Source organism: Lytechinus pictus, chromosome 3 (genome assembly GCF_037042905.1).
Source record: "Lytechinus pictus isolate F3 Inbred chromosome 3, Lp3.0, whole genome shotgun sequence".
NCBI lineage: Eukaryota > Metazoa > Echinodermata > Echinoidea > Temnopleuroida > Toxopneustidae > Lytechinus > Lytechinus pictus.
The window spans coordinates 81631033-81656290 of record NC_087247.1 but is presented as its reverse complement, the minus strand read 5'-3'; the positions used below and the strand labels follow the sequence as shown (position 1 = coordinate 81656290).

Sequence of the window (25258 nt, the reverse complement as noted above, 5' to 3'; positions counted from 1 at the left end):
TTTGAAGCCTTCTTTTTTTGTCTTTGGATTACACTAAAAATATTAATTCAATAGTTGTAATCATCTTCTATTTTGTTCTCTATAATATTTCCTAACAGTTTGTACTAAAAATTGATGAAACTTCACCTGTAAATTCTTCGAAATGACTTTCTAAAATCGATCGTCCGGACACACAACCTGTCCGGACACACAACAACTGGGTATATATGACAAGTTCCCCCAAGTCTGCGCACACGCATATCTGCGCGATTCTAGACGAGTAAAACTAAAAGAGGCGCAACGAACACAGACTTTACACATGCAATACATAGACAGATAATCATTAAAAAATCCAACTCAAAATCAGTAGAGGCGCACGGCCAATATGGGAGACTCTCTCCAATAGGGGAGACAATCTCCCACATTGGAGACTTGCTTTGCAAAAGGACAAAAGAAACAACACCAACAAAAGCATGATTTTTTCCACCCAAAATTTTGTCTCACTGAGGTCAGAAGCCCATTTGTTTTGTGTGTGATTGACAACAAAAATCCTTATCAAAACAAAAGTAGACGGTGAATATTTAAAGTGGTGAATATTTAAAGTAGACGGTGAAAAGGGGTAATTTTTCATGAGGAATCTGCTTATCACATTTTTATTTGCCGCCAAGGTAATCCTTTTGCAGCAAATGTAAACAAAGGAAATTGGACTCCAAAACTGGAGACTGTCTCTGAAAAGTGAAATTGGATACCCAAATTCTTTACAAAAGTCTCTGATATTGGAGATAATCTCCCACATTGGAGACAGTCTCCAATATTGGCCGTGCGCCTCTACTGAAAATGGTGGAAAAATAATGGCATTTCATGTAACGGCCTCAAAATGCAGCCTTTTTCATCAAAATCCCTGAATCGTGTGCAAAGTGAATGGGCGCAGACTTGGGGACCACCATCATACCATTACCAACTAATGGCCATGGCCTTTAGTTTAAACTAGAGTGACATTATTTATTATATTATAAATAATCAGCTAGAAAAAAGAAGTTTTCCCTCTGACATGTCTAAGGTTAACTCCTAAATCTTATCGACATGATCGACACGGCACTGAGTGAAATGAAGTACCTTCCGGGAACTTTGCTTGTGTTTGTCTTCCAATAAGATGTTCTTTTCCCTGGCCCTGCTTCAGATTTTGACACGTATCCAGCACTGACAGCAGTCGCTACACCAGGTTTGCCTCCTGTTGCTGCCATATTAACCGATCTTCACGCATAAATGCAAAATCTGAATGGCTAATTGCATATGATTGAACTGTTAAGTCGATCAGAATAACATCATAATATGGAAGAATATCTATCGTAACTGTGCCGTGTCTGTTATCTGCTTCTCGCGACGTCTCTAGCGTTCAGCTGGCCGGATCGGAGTGAAAATAGTGTAGCGACTGTACCGCCGGTATGTGTGTACTAGCGAAGCTTGGTTGGTTGGTGTTGGAGTTTAGTTGGCGCTCTTCAATCTGGTAGATTATCTGCGCCAGGTCGTTTCCATGTTGCTTAATTCCCGCTTCAATGTCCTCGGCCGGCGTTAGACTAGTCTGACCTGTCATACAGCGAGGTGCAATATAATTAAGATTAGTTACCTCCACCATTAAATTGTGCATTTTTGTACTTCATAGTATGCAAACTTTTATAAGAAGCTATGTCGAAACACAATTTTAGTAGTCTATAAGAATTAACATCACTAAATATAATCCTCAGAACAAAAGGAAGCGAGAGGGAGAGATGGAGAGAGATCAGTGGAATATTCTTATTCGAATCTCTTTGTTTTTTTCACATAATTCAGGATTACTTTATAATCTGCATTTCTTCCCAATAATGTTGCTAGGTCTGATATTGGCGTATTTAATTTCAGGCTTCTTTGCATAGTTCTTCTTTCTCTTTCATATTTATTACAATGTAGTAAAAAATGTTCTATTGTCTCAGGAACCTGACAATGTGAACATAGACCATTTTCATGTTGATTACATTTATACTGATAATAATTCAATTTACATTTTCCAAGTCTTAGCCGGTGAATCATAGTCTCTTCAAATCGAATGAGACCTTGATAACTAATTGTTTCTGCCACGTTGGGTTGGATGCTAAATAAATGTCTTCCTTTAGATGAGGATGCCCATGGCCTTTGGATATATATATATGCGCAGGCACAGTACAGCTAGGCTCGCTACCAACGAACGTAGAGGGCAGCAACACACAAGCGTGTTGCTCTAGGAAGGTCAACTCGATACGCGCATATGCAGCTGAGCTGCGCGCATATTTTATTGTTCATGCCAGGTTCGCTCACAAAAGTATATTGTGCAACGTGGTACACTCTCTCACCCGCTCACTCACCCTCGATCATGCAAATGAAGCAACTTGGGAGATATTCAGTATACCGTTCAACTTGATTTATTCGGAGCTTACATCTTACAACCGCACGGGACCGCAGCTCCCAGCGAACTGACGTACTTCTCCAAAAAAGGCCAATAATCGCAAAGCATATCACAACTAAAATATCGCCCTCTACGATTAAACTATGAAATACATCTTAAAGGTATAACTCATTATGCTACAATATCAAAGATAACATTAAAAAATATGTTGAGGAATATACATACATAGAAAAACATACTTTGATATTTAAAACTTTACAAATATAAGTTTCAGGAAACTAAAATCATTACCAAATCGGTGATTGTTGTTATCAGCGATTTCACCAGACGGCTGTATTAGGTGATTTGCGCCGAGACGATTTTGTGACCACTCGCAAAGCATTTCGGGATTGAATATAACCACCTTATTTTCTCTGAGCTCTTCGCTGACATTATGCTCCGTCGTCTGCTTAGATCTCAACCCCTAGTCTAGCCCCCCGGGGGGGGGGCACTCAGTATATAATGCATAGTGGGTATGTGCCGCGGAGGGGACCCCCATTTTTACACTCAAATTTCCGTTCCAGCTAGGCATAGCATTTTCATCTTATTAAGAAAAAGAACTAAGAAAGCCGCTCCGAAGCATAGCATTTTCTTCTTATCGAGAGAAAAGAAGACAGAAATCCGCTCCAAAGCTTCGCATATTTTTCGGTACGCCGTTCCGGTCGCATTGATCCGCCACAATGAGCTGCAATTTTGGTGAAAAGCGGCCGCTGAGCGCTGTTCGACCATCGCCTCTGCGCGAGCGCACCCAGCGCCCGTGCCGCTGCATGGGCTAGGGCTAGCTGCATATACACGTATGCCCATTCCATAGGGATGCACACGCAAGCGACCCGTTCCAAGGACCCCCGTTTTCACAAACATTTGTCGTTCCGAAGCCCGTTCCGAGGATCCTCCTTTTTACCGGTATTTTATAGATGGCAAATATAGCGATCTTCAACGCTTATATATAAGCGTCGAAATTTGTAGCCATCTCCTTGTATTAGTCTATATTATACGACGTGTCAATCTGTAGCGAACTAGTTCGCAATTTTTCAGATCTCCTCTATATATACACGAGGGGGAATTGTAGCGAACTAGTTCGCTATTTTTCGGATCTCCTCTATATATATATATACGACGGGAAATTGTAGCGAACTAGTTCGCTATTTTCCAGATCTCCTCTATATGTACACATGCTCGCACTGTTACTTATCAGAAAACTTTTATTCCTGATGCCATTAGACTGTGGAATATTCTCCATGCCATTACAGTTAACTGCACTTCAGTAGCCAGCTTCAAGGCTGAGGTGCAGAAAATCCAATTGCGCTAAGACTGCGCATATATATATATATATATATGCATTACTCGTGCATTACTCGTGCATTACTCGTGCATTACTCGTGCATTTACTCGTGCATTACTCGTGAATTTGTTTCGCATTTCTGATGTCTTATATATATATATATATATATATATTTTTTTTTTTTAATTATTATTTTTTTTTATTTACAAGTACGATAATACACCAACCTGGTGGACTGTACTTAAACGGATGATGATGATGATGAGGGGGAATTGTAGCGAACTAGTTCGCTATTTTTCGGATCTCCTCTATATATATATATATATATACGACGGGAAATAATATTGTAGCGAACTAGTTCGCTATTTTCCAGATCTCCTCTATATATAAAATTATATACACGAGGGGGAATTGTAGCGAACTAGTTCGCTATTTTTCGGATCTCTTCTATATATATATAGATCCGAAAAATAGCGAACTAGTTTGCTACAATTCCCCCTGGCCTGGTGTATGATCATGAGATCCAAAAAATAGCGAACTAGTTCGCTACAGTTTCCCGTCGTATGTATATAGAGGAGATCTGGAAAATAGCGAACTAGTTCGCTACAATTCCCCCTATATATACATAGAGGAGATCGAGGAGATCCGAAAAATACAGTTTCCCGTTGTATGTATATAGAGGAGATCTGGAAAATAGCGAACTAGTTCGCTACAATTCCCCCTATATATATATAGAGGAGATCTGGAAAATAGCGAACTAGTCCGCTACAATTTGACAATATGGCATCAATATATACAGCCAAAACCTGCAGATTTTCACTTTGAAGCCTTCACAATAATGTAAGCTTTGGAAAAAATGCCAACTAGTTCGCCACATTGCATAGTATGAGATCAAAAAAATAGCGAACTAGTTTGCAACAATTTCCGGTCGTGTAGATGTAGAGGAGATCAAAAAAATAGCGAACTATAGTTCGCTACAAATACAATGCCCCTTCGTATAATATATAGAGGAGATCCGAAAAATAGTGAACTAGTTCGCTACAATTTCCCGTCGTATGTATATAGAGGAGATCTGGAAAATAGCGAACTAGTTCCCTAAAATTTGACAATATGGCACCAATATATACAGCCAAAACCTGCAGATTTTCACTTTGAAGCCTTCACAATCAACCGCGTAGCCAGGATTTCATTTTGGAGGGGGCGGCAATCGCACGCGAAGCGTGCCAACACTTACAGAGCGCGCGAAGCGCGCTCCCTAGGGGTTGGGTCCAGGGAGGGGGAGTTTCCCCCTCCCGCGCGAAGATTTTGGTGTTTCATAAATTAAAATGAAAAGGAGCCGTCTCTCTCGTCTCTAGTATCTATATCAGCTCCAATTCAGTTGACAATATTGTGATTTTTAACCTTTTTTCATGAACCTTGTTCAGTTCAACAGTGATTGTGAGCGAACGCATAAAAAAGGAATACAATGGAGGAAATTAAAATAATAATAACCCCGCGCGAAGCGCGGAGGCTAAAGCGTTTTTTCAATTTTTTTTTTTGCCATGAAAAGGGTCCCGATAAAAGGGTATTCTCAAAGATAGATTGAATACTTCCCTTGGAAAGATCAGATTTGATTACAAACAATTTAGCGACAGTGCATAACTCGCAAAACAGAGGAGAAGAAGTGTATATGCCGGGAGGGAGATATTCCTCCCCGCGCAGAGCAATGATCCTCTGAAGTTTCAAAGGGCGGACGTTTCATCAAATGCAGATATCTCTAATATCCCATCGGGTCTAATTCAATTGATTTTCTAAGATTATTGAACTTCATTACAAGGAAAATAGTGCGCAAAAATTTGAAACTTCTGTGATTCATTGAAATTATATAAAAAAGGATGCCTAATTTCTTTTACTTATCCTGAAGCGCTTCATTTTGAATTATAAAGAACCCTAAGTGTCATTCAAAATTTCAAACTGAGTGTGCAAAACAGGACAGGAGATGAATGTGCAGGGAAATGACATGAGGTTTAATAGAATTTGATAATAAATTTTGTACTTTTCTATCTAATACGACACGAATTTTATACCTTCCTCTTTTTAAATTAGGAACCTGTTTGCCCCAAAATTATGGTTGTTTAGTGATGAGCTGAAAAGCAGGAGAGGTTGACTTTATGGAGGTGACGGCAGAAATTGATATAAAGATTTTACCCGCCCAGGGCCGACCCGTCCAGAAGTTCCGCAATCAATAAAAAAAAAAGATAACTTCATATACTTCGGCCTAACCTTACTCTAATTCCATGCCCTAAATATATACATTCGAACTTTAACTGGCAAGAAACACATATAGCTGAGGTGGAAAAACAGGGTTAGAGAAAGGGTGGGGGAAACAATGGAGAACTTCAATATTATCATTTAACCGCGCGCAGCGCGGAAGCAAAATTCATATATAAATTTAGAGCAAGAGTGAAGGAGTTTCTCTTTTGAGAAAAAAAAAGAATAAAAAGAAAAAAAAACCACAAAGCTACCTTTCTTCCCTTTCCTCCCTTCCCTATTCCTTTTCTCCTCTCTTTTTTCCCTTCTTTTTTTCTTTTTGGGGACGCGCCTGTTCACAATAATGTAAGCTTTGGAAAAAATGCTAACTAGTTCGCTACAGTTTGCTACATTGCATAGTATGAGATCAAAAAATAGCGAACTAGTTTGCAACAATTTCCGGTCGTGTATATGTAGAGGAGATCAAAAAAATAGCGAACTAGTTCGCTACAATGCCCCTTCGTATATATAGAGGAGATCCGAAAAATAGCGAACTAGTTTGCAACAATTTCCGGTCGTGTATATGAAGAGGAGATCCGAAAAATAGCGAATTAGTCACTGAACTAGAGATACGTATTTCTAGTTCAGTGGAATTAGTTCGCTATAATGCCCCTTCGTATATATAGAGGAGATCCGAAAAATAGCGAACTAGTTTGCAACAATTTCCGGTCGTGTATATGTAGAGGAGATCAAAAAAAATAGCGAACTAGTTCGCTACAATGCCCCTTCGTATATACATAGAGGAGATCCGAAAAATAGCGAACTAGTTTGCTACAATTCCCCCTGGTGTATATAACGAGGAGATCTGAAAAATAGCGAACTAGTTCGCTACAATTCCCCCTCGTGTATACATCGAGGAGATCCGAAAAATAGCGAAGTAGTTCGCTATTTTCCCCCCTCGTGTATATATATCGAGGAGATCCGAAAAATAGCGAACTACAATTTCCCGTATGTATATAGAGGAGCTCCAGAAGCGGATCTAGAGGGGGGGTTGGGGGGTTGCAACCCCCCCCCAAAAAAAAATCCGGGGACCATTTTTTTAAATCTTATCTTTTTTTTTTAACTTGTAATTTTATTTTATTCTATTTCTATGTATTTATTTCATTTATTATATGCAAGAAAACGCCATTTTCACACACAGATTTTCAAAATGTTTCCCTACTGTGGGAGGGGGGACACCCCCCTCCCACACCCTCCCCCCTCGCTCGCTCCGCTCGCTTGGACTCGGTCGCTACGCTCCCTCGCATACCACCCCAACCCCCCCTTTATAAAAAGCTGGATCCGCCCCTGAGCTCCCTCTCGAAAATAGCGAACTAGTTCGCTACAATTTCCAGTCGTTTGTATATAGAGGAGATCTGGAAAATAGCGAACTAGTTCGCTACAATTCCCCCTCGTGTACATATCGAGGAGATCCGAAAAATAGCGAACTACATGTAGTTCGCTACAATTTCCCGTCGTACCGTATATATATATAGAAGAGATCCGAAAAATAGCGAACTAGTTCGCTACGATTTCCCGTCGTTTGTATATAGAGGAGATCTGGAAAATAGCGAACTAGTTCGCTACAATTCCCCCTCGTATATATTATATATATAGAGGAGATCTGGAAATAGCGAACTAGTTCGCTACAATTTGACACGTCGTATATTATAGACTAATATAATCCGGGGGGGGGGGGCCACTTACATTGACGAGTGGATACCATGCGCGACCAAAAAAACACGTAAAAGGATGTCTTTTTCAAGATAGGGCACGTACGTTACGTACGTAACGTGATAAGGGTGTCAAAAACACAAAAATATTGAAAAAAGGGTATTTATTTCGCTCGGAAATATACGTGTTTAGGGTCAAATATGCGGGGATGATAAAACAAAATCAAAGTGTTTTATATAAAGGATGTCTTTTTGCCCCAACACTACGTGTTTAGAGTCCGATTTGCGCGAGGTGTGGACTGGGGCCGTACTAAACCAAAATAATGGTGTCTAAAGGTAAAACCGATCGACGACCGACGGACCCGTGACATAATAAAATATCTCTGTACTTGTTTAGGGGTTCATTTCAGGGATACTTGCTAAGAGTATCGTTTTGTTTCCAATACTTGTTAAGGGGTGCATTTTCAGAATATGGAAAATACATTGCTGTACTTGTTTAGGGGCTCAGTTCTGGGAGTACTTGCCAATAGTATATGTTTCCAATACTTGTTAAGGGTAGGGTTTCACACGCCAATACTTGTTAAGGGGTCCATTTTCAGAATATGGAAAATACGTGTTTAGGGTGCTTTTCAAGACCTCGTGGTCGCGCATGGTATCCACTCGTCAATGGAAGTGGCCCCCCCGGGAATATAATACAAGGAGATGGCTACAAATTTCGACGCTTATATATAAGCGTTGAAGATCGCTATATTTGCCATCTTATCCTTTTTACAATAAGCCCGCTCCAAGGCCCCCGTTTTTTGTCTCGCCCGCGGCACATACCCACTACTTTTTTGGTCGAGTGCCCCCCCCCCCGGAGTCTAGCACTGGTACTTGTTCTGCTAGGCGTCGATAGATAAACAAGGTTGCTACGCATGCGCAGCGGAATGGAGTAGGAGCGCCATTTTTGAGTTCTAGTCATGAAATTTTCATAATATGACTTTTATCGTCAGGAACCATTATTTGAGGTAAAGACCGGTTTATTATATCAATATAACATTCGGTGTATCATCTGACGTATTTTGGGGAATTTTCTCCTCATGAAGAAAGGATACGATCTGAGAAGTAAATCCAGACCCGGTCAACATCAACGCAATACCAATACCAGTGCGCGTGCTAGTGCATCGAGCCAACGCCCACTTCAGGTAGACCCAACGGCGCCACGTAAGCACATGAATGCCGACAACATGCCAGCTATGGAGGCATCGATCGCGGATCTTCAAAAATCATTCTCCGAGTTCTCTAGTCGGGTATGTGCTAAACTTGATATCATTCACACAGACCTGTCTTCAATAAAGAAAAAAGTATCGGATCTAGAAGCGGCTGCTGAGGATAATTCTGTACGAATGCTGAATCTGGAGAAAGAAAAACTGCCTCAATTGGAAAAAAAGTTACAAGATGAGATCGACTCTCTAAAGGAAAAGCTACTACTATCCGAAATATATCAAAGGAAATCAAATCTCTTGTTTTATGGGTTGGAAAGAAAAGAAAATGAAAATGTTATGAATGTTCTTCGTGATGTATTTATTTCGCTTGGTTTGAGTGACGAGGAAGCACAGTCCGTAGCCTTGATCAATGCTCACCGTCTCCCATCAACTCGTAGAGCCACCAACACCAACGCACCAGAGCCTATCATCGCCAAGTTTGTTTACATGGCCCAAAGGAATCGGTTGCTATCTGCATTTGAAAGGAGGCCACAACGTCCAGGAAATGAGCAACCCAGCAAAGCAAGAATCAGTGTTCGCACCGACTTACCCCCAGTGTTGAAGGCTGAGAGAGGAATTCTGGCTGCAAAAGCGTACAAATTCAGGAAAGAAGACAACCTTTCAACCAAAATAGTTGTTGCCGGCACAAAAGTTATCCTGTACACCAAATCAAAAGAATCAACAGAATGGAAGCGTTACCAAGAATAAAAGAGTAAGAACCCACGATTATTCTTGTTGCCCTAATACTAGAGCAAAGTTGTCTTAAAATAATAATATAATGATAAGCACAAACAATTTTTCCGGAATGTTCTTCAAATTCTAGTAACTCATATCCTATGTAAAAATCAAAACGCCTTAGTTGGATCAAAGCTCCTTAGTTGGATCAAAGCTCACCAACACGGTCATAGGCCTACAGACTTTATACACAGGTGCATGCTGTTTGAATTGCTTAAAAGAAGCTAACCTTGTGTTAGTGTCTCTACCAAATATCTGTAATATCAAATTCTTATAGGCCTGGTAGTGTATAATCCATATTTTGACATAAACGTTGTTTCCAAATCGATTAGTAAACGAAACACATTTTAATATTCATACAGCTATAATGTAAAGGTTGTAATTTATCCCCCAAACAAACCAAAACAACAACATCCAAATCTTCATAAGTCCTTCACCTAAAGTAAATAAAAAAAAAAAATCTCTGCAATGATTAGTAAACAAAAAATATATATTGTGAGATGCATTCGCCAAAATGTGAGGACTTGTACTAGTATGTGAATCTTTTATTTGAAATCTGTCAATTTCTACAGAGATTGCTAAACATAATATTATCTTCATACCTTACTATGCACTTATTATGATATCCATTCAGCCAGATGTGCAGATCTTATGTGGTTTTGTTGTTTGGGGAAAAGAAAAACTATAAATGTCACAATTCATATAGATAGTATAATGGAAGAACATGGAGAAAAAACATTTTGTAAACAAATCAATTTGAATGAATTGAAGATACAGTGTGTATTTCATCTAACTACATATGAATTTGCACGCGGTTGTATAGCTTGCTCAAATAATCCGAGTCGGGATCTATCTTTAACTTAAATAGTGACGATTTATGCAGATGTTAAACACAAGACTATTATAGGTATATAAATCCTTCACTAAATGTGAAATATATATAATCCTAAAATACATCTAATTCAATGTGGAACTTCTGTTTCAAATGTGACAATTACTGCAGATATTGTCATCAAAGCATAAGATTATCATTAGTATATAAATCATATCTCACTGTATATTATCAGATCCATTCAGCCAAAAGTTGAAAATATTTGGTTGTGTTTTGTTCGAGGAATAATTAAATAAATTATTTTTGTAAACAACCAAATCTGAATAATTTGACAATATATCGTGAGACTCATAGATGTGAATGTTTACACGCGGTTGCATTTTATTAAAATACATTCGATTCATTATCAATCTTTTACTTGGAATGTAACGACTCTGTAGACACTTTTTTCAATCATAACTAAAAAAAAAAAAATATGTCATTTTTTGTATCAAATATATCTAGCTCCAGTTAAATCTTTTATTTATATGTGATCCGACAATTTCCGCAAAAGTTGTTAAACATTGAACTATCATTAGTATACAAACCATATATACAGTGAGATGCATTTGCCAAATGTGAAGATATGAGGTAATATTTTATCCAAACATATCTAATTCTATGTGGAACTAATATTTGAAATTTGTCATTTTCTGCAGATATTTTTTATTAAACATATAAGATTATCCTCAATATACAAATTATGTTTCAATATACATTATTAGATTTAATCAACAAAATATGAAAATATGTGGTTGTGTTTTGTTCGAGGGAAAACAACTACCTGTAAGTCTTTATAGAGCTTCAGTTAAATGCGATAATTTCTAGATTATCTAGAAGGAAAATATTGAATATATTATATTGTCTTTGTAAACACCACAATTAAATTTCAATTTCAATATATCATGAGATTCATTTAGCTAGTTATGAAAGTGTACGCTAAATCTAGCTCTCTGTGAATCTGTGTTTTTTCATACTGGAGATGCGAAATTTCTGCAGAAATTGTTAAAGAAGTGACTACCATTAGCATGATTAGTATACTTCATATTTCATCACATATTGTGAGACTCTAATATGAAGACATGTGGATGTATTTTGTGGATCTCGTTTTTTTTTTTTTTTTTTTATTGCTGTAGAACTAGAATGTGAAGGTGCACACGCGGATGTAGTTTATTCACCGTGAGCTGATATCAATCTTTTACGGAAAAAGTGAACTCTAAATTGGAAGGCTCGAATTGTTACATTTTATTTTATCTTGTTTTTGGCGCCTCAAGTGAAAAATTAGACTAAATCGATAAACAAAGGGAAGGGAAATACAAAAAAAAAAAAATGTTTTATGTAATCAACTTCCTGATTGCTGCAATTCACTATATGAGTGAGTTTAGGGACACCTCATTGCTTTGTCCCCGGATAATATCAACTGTGCCTATTGCGGTTTACTGGACCGTACCTTTATACATGTTTCTTGTTATCTCGGTGGCCATGTGACGTGACGGGGTGTTCCATTGTTATTAATCGGTGAATAAACTCATCACGTTGTCCATGTATTACCCGTTGCCAGGTCAGGGCAGGTTTTATAATAATCATTTGATCGTCCAGACATTTATTGACAATAGTAGCAAATTTATTGGACATTGTGAAATTTTCCCTTTCTTACATCCACCAGCTTTTGCTGAATCAACCTGTATGCAGCCATTATGTGTATAGGCCCTATGCAACCATGCATTATGTGATTATACCAGCATGCATGCAGTATATCCATTATGGCACCACCCTTTGGTTGTACATGGCATTATGTGCTAATTTATCATCCTTTTCACGAACCATCCTTATGTTTTCAGAGGTCATGAACCAATTTTGAGAAACTTGTGTTTAATTTCTAGCTTTTAGAATTTACTTTTTTTATTTTGAATACCAACACAAGTGATCGATCAAGAAAAATAAAAGACTGAAATTTTACGAGATATTCAACAATTGACATCTCATTAGAAATTAACAAATTAAAATTATTTTTTGAGTCTGTATTGACTCTGACCTCTGAGACACTTCGTGATGTCGATGACCAATTATATCAATATATATATAAATGTATATTTTTATTTGATAGGATCGAAACCTTTATTTTGTATCTTTATTATTACAGTGCCACTGATACTTCGTGTTTAAAAGGTTCCTTCGCATACAAATCATGGCTGAGACACTCAGAAATAAGAGTGTTCATTACATTTCGATTATGTATATTCATTATCAGGTTCCGGTTGTAGGATTTCAATTCTCCAATCATCACCTCCATCATCATTGTCATCATTTTCATCATTTTCATCATCATCATCATCATCATAATCACCAACAGCAAATTCGATTTCACATTCATCCTTTATTAGTTTTTTTAAACTTCATCCTCTCTTCATCTCATCACCATTACTACCACCATCTTGCTGTTATGACACAGAAAATTTACACACAAATCACATATCATACCAATAATCTTAAGTTTTTGGTAATATCAAATTATCCTCCTGAGTAATGACATGGATATTTTTTCTATTTTCAATACAAACAATATATCATCTGATAATAACTATTACTCAACCGAAGATTTTACTTCTAGATTTAGAGACATGGAACATAAATTCAGTTTGCTTCATATTAATGCTCGTAGTTTGAACAAAAATTTTGAGTTATTGGAATCATTACTTTTCACTTTAAACAATTTCAAATTTTCCATTATTGGTGTCACGGAAACATGGCTTCACAATACTTCACCTAACATATTCAGTTTGGAAAACTATAATCTCATTAGGCGTGACCGGGAAGATCAAAGAGGAGGAGGTGTAGCATTTTACATCAGTGAACATTTACAATTCAAAGTAAGGAAAGAAATATCATTAAAACAGAGTGAAACTTTATTCATAGAAATCACGAAGCCAAAAAGCAAAAATATAATTATTGGATTGATTTATAGACCCCCTCATGATAAAGTTAATTTATTTTGTGAAGACCTTGAAACGTGCCTTCATACTATTAGAAAAGAAGAGAAACAAATATATTTAATGGGTGATTTTAACATCAACCTGTTGTCCCAAAATAATGAACATGATTTATTCCTACACACAATGCATTCATTTGGCTATTATCCCCATATAGATAAACCGACTAGAATTGATAGCCATTCATCAACACTTATCGACAACATTTTTTCAAATATATTAAACAGAGATATGACCAGCGGATTGTTAATATCTGATATATCGGATCATTTGCCGGTTTTTTCATTTTGCGATAATGATATTCCAAAAGAAAATATACTCAAATCGACAATGTATAGAAAAGAATCTCAAAATAACATTGAATCGTTTAAAAGGGATCTTGCTATTGAAGAATGGTTAGATGTATTTCATGAGTCTAATTCAAACATTGCATACACAAATTTTAACAATAAATTGCAGACATTATACGAGAAAAATTTTCCTCTGATACCACTGGTCAAAAGAAAGAAGGCAAAAATGCCATGGATTTCTAAAGCAATTTTAAGATCCATACGTACCCGAAATAAACTTTACAAGGCATTTTTGAAGAACCCTTCTATTCAAAACAAAAATAAATACAAAACTTATAGAAATAGACTAACCAATACAATTCGAGCTTCTCGCAAATTATTTTATTCCGAGAAGCTTTACAAAGTCAAATCAAACATGAAAGCAACATGGGAGATTATAAATGATTTGATTGGCAAGAAACCCAAAATATTACCCAAAGATAATTTCACAGCTCATGAGGTTGCGATAAATTCAGAAGATGTAGCTGATACCTTTAATTCCTTTTTTGTTAACTTAGGACCCTCATTGGCAAAAAACTTGACAGAACTGATGAAAATTTTGGAAAATTTCTTCCCACACCCATTAACTCTTCTTTATTCTTTAACCCAACAAATGTTCAGGAATTAATTGAAATAACAAAAAATCTCAAATCAAGCAAATCACAGGGAATTGATAGAATTAGTACTTTCCTTCTTAAGCAGATAATACACTATATTGCCTCTCCTTTGTGTCATATTTTTAATCTGTCGATTAGCACCGGAATATGTCCTGATTCCCTAAAAATTGCAAAGGTAAATCCTGTTTTAAAAAAAGACAATCCGCATGAGATAACAAATTACAGGCCTATTTCTATTCTTCCCAGCATTTCCAAAATATTAGAGAAGATTATTTACAATAGACTTTATAAGTTTCTAGATACTTTTCATTTTCTAAATTCTAACCAATATGGATTCAGGAAAGGACATTCGACTGATCAGGCGTTAATACAAATATACGATAAAATTACAAATGCAATGGCAAAAAAAGAACATATAATAGGCGTATTCATGGACTTAAGCAAAGCCTTTGACACTCTTGACCACCAGATATTACTTAAAAAACTTGAAAATTTTGGAATTCGCGGAATTACACTATCTTGGTTTAAGAGTTATTTGTCCAATAGAAAACAATATGTAATTCACAATAATATTCCTTCTGATTTTCAGTTAATACAATGCGGAGTTCCACAAGGATCAATCCTAGGCCCCTTGCTTTTTTTAATATATATCAATGATTTGACTTCTGTAACACCTTTATTATCATATGTATTATTTGCAGATGACACCAACATTTTTTGTTCACATAATAGCTTAGAAACTTTAGTAGATATAATTAACCGTGAATTACCAAAACTATCTTTGTGGTTTAAGTGTAATAAGCTTTCACTCAATATAGATAAAACAAACTTTATATATTTCAAGCATACACACTCACATGATAACGAATTTCCTTACAATATAAACATAGACAATACTCCTCTCAACAGGAAAAGAGAAACAAAGTTTTTAGGTGTCACAATAGATGAAAATTTAAATTGGAATGAACATGTACGTTGTATAACTACTAGTATTTCTAGAAACGTTGGTATACTTTACAAAATGAAAAACATAATTCCACATACAACTCTTGTCATACTCTACAATTCATTAATATTGCCTTATATATCATATTGCAACATAGTTTGGGCAACATGTGCAAAAACTAAAATTAATACAATATACTTATTACAGAAAAAAGCAATTCGAATCTGTACTGATTCCCAATATTTATCACACACAAATCCATTATTCCATAAACTAAAGACTCTAACAGTATTTGACATAAATACTCTTCAAAGTTTACTACTTATGTTTAAGTACGTAAATAACATGCTCCCACCTTCATTCCACAATGTTTATACTCTGAATACATCTATTCATTCTTACCCTACCCGTAACTCTTCAAATTTCCATCTAATCAACCCTAAATTGCTTATTGCGCAGAGATCCATAAGACACCATGGTCCAGATTTGTGGAACTCTCTACCAGAGCCTGTAAAACAATCTTCGTCTCTTCACTCATTTAAGGCAAACGTTAAATCTATGTTATTATCAGAATATTTGAAGTAAAATTTCTGTGTCGTATCCTTTTTATCGTGAATTTATTCCTCCTTCGATTTAGTCATTACCAATATCTTCATCATGACCACCATCATCTCCATGGCCTTCATCATCATCATCATCACCATCAACATCATCATATCACCGTCACCCTCAGCTTTATCATCTTCATCTTCATACTATAATATTGCATGAATTCATGTTTCGTATTTGAAAATGTATGCCCATTCTGCTTTATAAATGTATTAATTAATTCAATTAGTATAAGTTTGGGATTGTCATTTTTTTCAAGCAATCTGCTTATGATGACAATCCTTCTCCTGCAAATTGTGAATATCATATAGTTAATCATTTTTGTCTGAAATTATCTTTTTAATACTCTTTATTTATGATTCATGCCAAAAATGCTAGCATATTATGTTTATTATGTTATGAAGAATGTATTATACGAATGTTATGGATGCAGAAGAAAACAATAAATCAAATCAAAAATCAAGTGGAATACTGACTAAAACATAATTGTTAATATGCCATTTATGTGATAAATGCTTGTTCTGCTAAGCATTTATCTGCAGCCCATATGCATAGGCCGTGACTCATTTATTTATTAGAACCGGCAGCAATGCCAATGGGTATTAAACAAACTTATTCATGTACATCTATCTGTAGCATGTTATTTCTTTTCACCATTTTCCCAAAAACTTACATTCCAATCAGTAATAAGTGAAGTCTACATCTAACTTAGATCTTGATCATGTTGATCGATAGACCTAAAGCTTCAGTCTCTTTTGGTTGTTCTGCTGAACTGCGCTGGCTCACTCTCACCGATGGAGATTATAGACTATAGTCTGGTCTGTTAGCGAAATTATGTGGACACGGTGGACAAAAGCGTGATTTTTTCTCCAGACCTTTGTTTATGTATAAGAATTAAGAATGGGGTATGCTCCAAAAAATCTGGCTGCAGGAACAGAGAAAAAATGGGTGAAAATGTCAGAATTTATGAGTTTAGATTGGTCTGATATATAGACTAGCGCTAGTGCAAAACTCAATAGCAGTGCATTATTTTGCATTGGATTAGTTCTTGAATTCAGACCCTTTTTGAACAGATCTTCTGTTTGTCCTCGCATCTCAATGCACCAAATATCTGAATGCAGATGCTAACCAATCCCAAGGGTGGCAGTGGAGGGGGTTGAATGTTGGTGTGTATGTACATATTTTGGTCTTGGGGTAAAGATGTGCAAAACACATTTTTTGCATGTGTTGGAAATGGTGTTGCCATGGTAACAGTGTATTATGGCAAAAAAGGTTAAAAATCTTGCAGTTAGAACTACTTCCTCTGTTTTTAACCGATTCTCATGAAATGTGGCACACACATTGGTCTTGAGGTGAAGATGTCTAAAGCACATATTTGTGTGTCTTTCAGAAATCTTGTTGCCATGGTAACAACACATTATATGGTGAAAATTTGGAAAAAAAACTTACAATTCAAACTGCTTCATCAGTTTTCAATCAATTCTCATGAAATTTGGCATACACATTGGTATTGAAGTAAAGATGTACAAGGCACTTTTTGTGTGTGTTTCAGAAATTGTGTTGCCATGGTAACAACATATCATATGGCAAAATTTAGGTAAAAAACTTGCAATTTGAACTACTTCATCAGTTTTGAACCAATTCTCGTGAAAATTTGGCTCACACATATGCCTTGGGGTAAAGATGTGCAAGAACCTTTTTTTTTGCATTTGTCAGAGAGTGCATTGCCAGGGTAGCCACATATGATTGCCAGAAATGCAGGAGAACTCATTGTGGATCAAACTACTTCCCCTGTTTTTAGTCAGTGCTCATAAAAGTTGGAAGAAATATTCATCTTGGGGTAAAGATGAATATTAAAGGAGAATGAAACTCTTGGAGCAAGTTAGCTTTTGTGAAAGCATAAAAATCAAAGAATAAGATCAACAAAAGTTTGAGTAAAATAGGATGAGCAATAAAAGAGTTATGAGCATTTGAATGTCGAGATCACTAATGCTATGGAGATCCTCCCATTGGCAATGCGACCAAGATCTGTGATGTCACACACGTACAACTCTCCCATTTGGACACTGAAAATATACCCCAAAACATCTCTTTTTGCTCATTCTAATCATATGACAAACGATTCATCAATGATATAATGTTGTGAAACCTCTGTACTTGTCATCTCATAAAGAGAACACCTCACCTTGTGATAGACTCTATAAAAGTGAGAATATAAGTGAAATAAGTACTAAAGTAATCAGGGAGTTGTACGTGTGTGATATCACAGATCTTGGTCGCATTGCCGATGGGAGGATCTACATGGCACTAGTGATCTCAATATTCAAATGCTCATAACTTTCTTATTATTCATTCAATCTTCCTCAAACTTTCAACAATATGTTTCTTTGATTTTTCTCTTTGATATGGATTCAGCTGGTTTCAAGGGTTTCATTCTCCTTTAAATTCTAAATGTCTTCTCTGCATTAAAATGTTCACGCCAGAGTGTTGGGGTACTAATCACCTTCATTAATATTTCTAGGTTTTGGGGGGAGGGGGCGGGATTGGTCCTTAAAATCTGACATCAAAATAAAGAAGGTTAAAGGTTAAAGGCGGTGGCCATTAGAAACATAAACATGATAAACACTCTTAAAATATGCATCCCCTCAAGGGCATAGGCTGGAGGTACACTGGGTGAATGTGAAACCTTCCGCTGAGGCAGAGGAGTTCCAACACTGGCAAGCAAAACAAAATGTGTACCCCTTCTACTTTCAACAGCTGATTTTCCAAACCTTAGTTCCACCTCCCTAAGATGTGCACCCCTCCCCATACCACTTTTAGTTCTACCTCCCCATGCTCAAACCAGTCTACCTACACCTTTGCCCCTCAGGTGGCGCAATAGCTCAGTAAGGAGGCGCAAAAGCTCAGTAAGGAGGCGCAATAGCTCAGTCGGTAGAGCGGGGGATTCGTATTCCGGTGACCCGGGTTCGAGTCCCACTTGGTGCGCTAGTGCCCTTTGGTAAGGCATTAATCCTCAGTACCAGGTCCTTCGGAGAGGACGTTAAGCCGTCGGTCCTCTGGTTGCTTGCTTACAAGCATTCATGCTTTCTTAGCAATCAGGTAAAAAATCACCACCAATCACCAATCACCTTTGCCCCTCAGGTGTCTTTGATTTTTTTTTTTTTTTTTTTTTTTTTTTTTTTTGGGGGGGGGGTCTTTAGAAAATGACCTCATAAAAGTTAAAAGTTAAAGGATTATGACTAGGAACTGAACCCCCCCCCCAAAAAAAATAGGGGGCTGATATATTTTTTGAGCAGAAAATGCCCCCCCCCCCTTAAAAGGTAAGAAGAGTCCTTTGCACTTCAGACCATTCATTTGAAGTTTAATGCATTCTCATTTGATAAAATAATGTTTACGGTACCTAATTAACCATTGTTTATTTATATTCTCCTACTCAGTCTTTTATTCATATTCATATTCCGTTCCTACTCTTTCTTTTTAACTTTCACATCACTCTTGATTTTGAGCTTCACCATACCATCTCCTTCTGTTTCCTCTCTCTCTCCAAGTATATAAAGAAATAAAGAGCGGTATTTGGAAGAAATGTGCTACGAAACATTAGAGTATATATCATCTCTAAAATAAAAATCATCTAAAGAGATATAGGATACCTGTACCAGAAACAGAGCCTAAATGCAAAGGTAGCATACCCTAGGGGGTGTGCCGATTTATCATGATGGTGCCGATCGTGCTGTCCATCTCAGCCGTGGCTGGTGCACGCACTTGTGCTAGTCTACAAATGTAGACCTACATCTGCCGTGTGTGTACCTCAGCTGATTCAACGAGTCTGCATAGCAGACTATTAGTCCAGGATAAAAGAGCCACAACCTTGTTTTTTTATATATACAATATTTTGTTATGGTTTCTTGTCAATTCGAATCTGAATGATGCCACTCGTGTAACCTTGAGCATTTTCCGCAAATTGGCAAAATCCAATATGGCCGCCAAAATATGCAAATTACCCATGAAAATCATAAAATTGTCCGCACATTGGCTATCAAATGCATTAAATTGTGTGGCAGGAGTGAAATACTCTCTGAAAAAATAATTTTTGACAAAATATTTATTTTCCCGATATTCAAAATGGCCGCCATAGGCCTTTGTATACTCTATTATGTACAATATGAATAGGGAAAACTAATTTTCACAAAAATGAGCACTAAACTGCAATAAATCGCGATGTATGAACGAAGTAATATATGCAAATCATCATTACTAACGAGATATATCATTTATTATGTCATATATGGGAACATTGCTGTATTTTTATATCTAAAATAGCCGCCACTGGCACAAACAGTATTGCGTACAATGGCAATGGGGCCCAAAAATTCACAACAGTGATTACTAAAAATGCTTATTATGAAGATTAAACGAGTGGATTACTGACTAAAACATAATTGTTAACGAAATATATTATTAATATGCCATGTATATGATGAATGTTGTATTTTGATATTCAAAATGGCTGCCAAAGGCCCTAAAAGTATTATGCACAATGAGAAATGGGAGAAAAGAAATCACAAGAGTGAGCACTAAAATGCATATATATATGTGATAAATTAATTGGATACTGTCTAAAAACGTATTTTCAAACGAAATATATCATTCAGGTTTCAAGTTTGTGTTAAATACTGTATTTTGACTTTCAAAATGGCCGCCATCGACATTAACTGTATTATGTACAATGCAAAGTGGGAAACCAATATTCACAGGAGTGAGCACCATAAATGCACGTAATATTGATCTATGAGTAAAATATTGTCTGAAAGCATAATTTCTATTAAGATATATCATTTATTCTGCCAGTTAGGTGGTAAATACCGCTATTTTAAAGTCAAAATGGCCGCTACAGGCCCTTACGGTATTATGCACAATATGAATGGGAACAAACCATTTCAACGGAATTTGGCTTTGCCTGGTCAAATGGTGATGTATGAGTGGAATATTGTCTGAAAGCATGATTTATAACAAAATATATCATATCTTATGTAATTTAGGTGATAAATACTGCATTTCAACATTCAAAATGGCTGCCATATGCCCTTTTTGTGAACATTATTTGTCTCCACCCAAATTGTATATTATAGGATAAGTGCCTCTGGTGGCCATTTATAATTCAAATATGCAGCATTTATCACCTCAATTACACAACATTATGATATATCTCGTTAGAAACCATTATTTTAGACAATAATTCACCCTTACATCACAATTCACAATTATATGCAATATTTAGAGTCAAGCAAAGCCGAATTCTGTCAAAATGATATGTCCCATGTTACAATGTACATAATACTTTTAGGACCTATGGCAGTCATTTTGGATTTCAAAGTACAGCATTTATTACCTCCACCATGTCCACGACCAATATGTGATTATATAGATAGAAATAATGTTTAAGACAATATCTTTACTCGTACATCACAGTTATATGCATTTTATGATTCTCACTCTTGTGAAAATTAGTTTCTCTGTTCGCATGTTACATAATTTAGTTAGGGCTTGTAGAGGTTTTTTTGAATGTCAAAATACAGTATTTATCACCTATATTGAAGAAGGAATGCGATAACTTAAAAAAAAAACGTTTTCAAATAACGTTTTACTCATACAACAGGATTACAATTATGGATGTCATAGTCAAGCAAATCCAAATTCTTACAAAATATGTCCCAATTCACATTGTAGATAATACTGTTAGGGCCTATAGGGGCCATTTTGAATTTCATAATACATTATTTATTTCATGCATGACAAAATAAATGTTATGTCTTGCTATAAAACATGTTGTCAGACAATATTTTACTCGTAGATCACAGTTACATGCATTTTATGTTTCTTACTCGTGTGAAAATTAGTTTATCCATTTGCATTGTACATGATGAATATAGGGGCTATGGCGGCCATTTTGAATTTCAAAATACAGCATTTATCACATAAATGGCATATTAACAATTATGTTTTAGTCAGTATTCCACTTGTTTATCTATATGATATGCATTTTAGTGCTCAATCTTGTCATTTTTTTTGGGCCCGGCCATTGCCATTGTACATAATACTCTTTGGGCCAGTGGCGGCTATTTTAGATATCAAAATACAGCAATGTTCCCATATATGACATAATAAATGATATATCTCGTTAGTAATGATGATTTGCATATATTACTTCGTTCATACATCGCGATTTATTGCAGTTTAGTGCTCATTTTTGTGAAAATTAGTTTTACCTATTCATATTGTACATAGTAAAGTATACAATGGCCTATGGCGGCCATTTTGAATATCAGGAAAATAAATATTTTGTCAAAAATTATGTTTTAAGATTGTGTTTCACTCCTGCCACACAATTTCATGCATTTCACAGCCAATGTGCGGACAATTTTATGATTTTCATGGGTAATTTGGCGGCCATATTGGATTTTGCCAATTTGCGGAAAATGCTCAAGGTTACACGAGTGGCATCATCCAGACTCGTAATCAGCACCCTCGAATTGACAAGAAACCATAATAAAATATTGTATATATAAAAAAACAAGGTTTGGTCAATTTTCTATGGGGCCTATCCTGGACTATATGGGCCTATCCTGGACTATATGTCTACTGAGGCTGCAGGCTGGTTTGCTTCGCAAACCAGCAGATCCCACCTCGCGAGCCATTCAGAGTCTGCATAGCAGACTACACTTGTGCCGAATGTATGTAGCGAGCAACGAACGTAGAGGGCAGCAACACACAAGCGTGTTGCTCTAAGCCTAAGGTCAACTCCGCTCGAATTTTGTGACCACTTTTAAAAAAAATAAGGTGGGGTTTTGGGAAATTTTTCGAGTTGATTTTTTTTCATTTGTTAATTTCAAATATTTTTTAATGAACAAATATTAGAGCGGGTATTCTGGGTATAAATATTACTAATATTATTTTTATTTTTAAAGAAAATATTTAGCTTAAATAATAATAATTTTGACATTTTTCCTCATTTTGGAATATTAAGTCTATGACGAGGATACCTCTTATCTCTTATTTTCTTCTGCTGAATTTCGCTGCACCACTAATAAATGCATAGACAACCACCGTAATAATCGAGGTCATTTTTCTGGCCTGGGTGCGCCGAGTCTGGGCCGGTCGCGTAGCTAGCTAGTGACGTTGATGATGCGCTGGGGCTTCAGGTGACTCGTCATAGATCTTCTAGCAACATAGACAGTGACGTCTAATTTGCCTAGTCTGATTTGAAGTGCAATGGCTTCAGGGCTGATGTTTATCAACGATGATTGTTCAAGGTTAGATTTCAAATTTTTAATTTCATTCGACTTTTAAATCTATAAATCTTAAATAAAGGCGCTGTTTCCCCGAAATCCGGGTCTAAATTTCAACTTCGAGTCCGAGACTACGGCGACCCCCCCCCCCATTTTATATACCGGAATGTGCAATATTCTCTCATTGGTTTTCTATGAGGGCTCGCATGCCTCTGGGCAATAGTATTGAATTTTACTTTTGCGAGCCCTGGCCCATGGAAAAACCATTTTCTTACTCTTTTCTTCTTTGCTTTCATTTCTACTTTTCATATTTAATTATTCAATTTCAAATTGTATCTTTGTATTTACATACGTACAATTTTTGTATGTTTTTTTTATAGCCAAATAAATAATAATAATAATAATATTTTGTTTGGGCCCTACACTGCAGAGAAGTGAGAGAAAAATATTGGTGTAGGAATTTGACTGCGGGGGAGGTTTGATGAAAATCTATTTAAGAATAAATTAGTTATGAATTTTCAAAGTTTATAATTTGTGACGTCGTTTGCGAACAACTATGCAATAAAAAGTCCATAAATTATTTTATGGGGAACATCAGGGCCGTAGCCAGGATTTTCTGTAAGGGCAGTCCAGGGCCCGGGCCCGCCAATAGGGGAGTCCCGAAATTTTTTTTCACACATTTTCCCCGATCAGCCGCTCAAAGTTAATTTTTGTTTGTTTCTTTGAAGGGGTTGTCTCAGTGGCGCGTAATGAGCCAAAAAAATTGAAGGGGCTTGGTACGGCATATTGCGTAAAATTGATAAGAAGTTGCGAGCGAGCAAACATTTTGACATTTCAATTACAAAAATCAAAGTTTGTGGTAGATTTTGTCATAACATAGTTTGAAAAATTATAGGCCTATATTTCACACTTATCCCTTTCCTTTTCTCCCCATTTTCTTGGTAATGAAACATTTGTACGTCCTAACAGTCATTTCTTAGCTTTATTGTCATGCATAAAACAACTTTTAAAAAATGTAATAATCTCATGAACCCTATTTGAATAGTGAGAGCGTAAAGCGCGAGCTGAAAATTTTAAAATTTTATGTATTTTGTCCTGAAAACTGAATATTCTGGGCAATGTTTGTGAATTAACCTGAACGAGATGCGTAATGTAACTAGATAATTACTGCGATCGCTAAGCGCGAGCAGAATTTTTTAATATGGGTTCTGGCTTGATCGAAAAGGATCCTGTTAAGGACGATTTGCAGTTAGCTATTAAGACGATACATTTCAACTTTTAGATAATGCGAGCGCGAAGCGCGAGCTGAATTTTTTTTACTTTCCGACCTAAAAAAATGACATTCTAAGCAATTTTTCAAATGAACGGTATACGTATAAAACTAAACAATCGAAATGCGAGTGCGAGCAAAAAAAGAAATGACATTTCAGATCTAAAAATGGGACAGTCTGTGCATGTTTTGTAAAACATGAAAAAGTATGGGTAATTCGGTATTTTCCTACATTAATAATGCGAGCGCAAAATCGATAATTTCAGCACGTTTTGAATAAAGATCAAGTTTCATATCTCAATAAACATTTGTGCGCGTGTTTTAGAGTTAGACAGAATCTGGGCATTCTGAATACATTTTATTTTTTATCATGAAAATCAATAATGCGAGCGTGAAGCGCGAGCGGATAATATTTGATATTCGGTATGAAAAGGGTGAATTTAAGCACTGTGTAGGAAATTTTGAAGTGTATGTGGATAGCACATTATGAAAATGATCAATCAATCAATCAATCAATCAATCAATCAATCAATCAATCAATCAATCAATCAATCAATCAATTCAATCAATTAATCAATCAATCAATCAATCAATCAATCAATCAATCAATCAATCAATCAATCAATCAATCAATCATCTCTCTCTTTCCTTCCCTCTTCATCCCCTTCCTTTTCTCTTTCTTTCTCCCCTTCCTTTTCTTT

The 25258-nt window shown here is 36.3% G+C and overlaps 1 protein-coding gene across 2 annotated transcripts in view; it reads right to left on the bottom strand.

Moving 5' to 3' along the window:
• The window catches only part of LOC129257663 (TBC1 domain family member 22B-like), a 36234-nt gene extending 34799 nt beyond the window's left edge, over positions 1 to 1435 (bottom strand). The window contains exon 1 of one of the 2 annotated variants that reach the window (XR_010293224.1): positions 1096 to 1430. Coding sequence is in view for 1 of the 2 variants with exons in the window: in XM_064097808.1 (XP_063953878.1) it covers positions 1096 to 1223 (128 nt within the window). In the remaining variant the exon portion in view is untranslated. Of the gene's footprint in view, positions 1 to 1095 lie in introns of both variants that reach the window. The other variant, XM_064097808.1, reaches the window with a different exon arrangement.
• Between the last annotated feature and the right edge of the window lie 23823 nt (positions 1436 to 25258).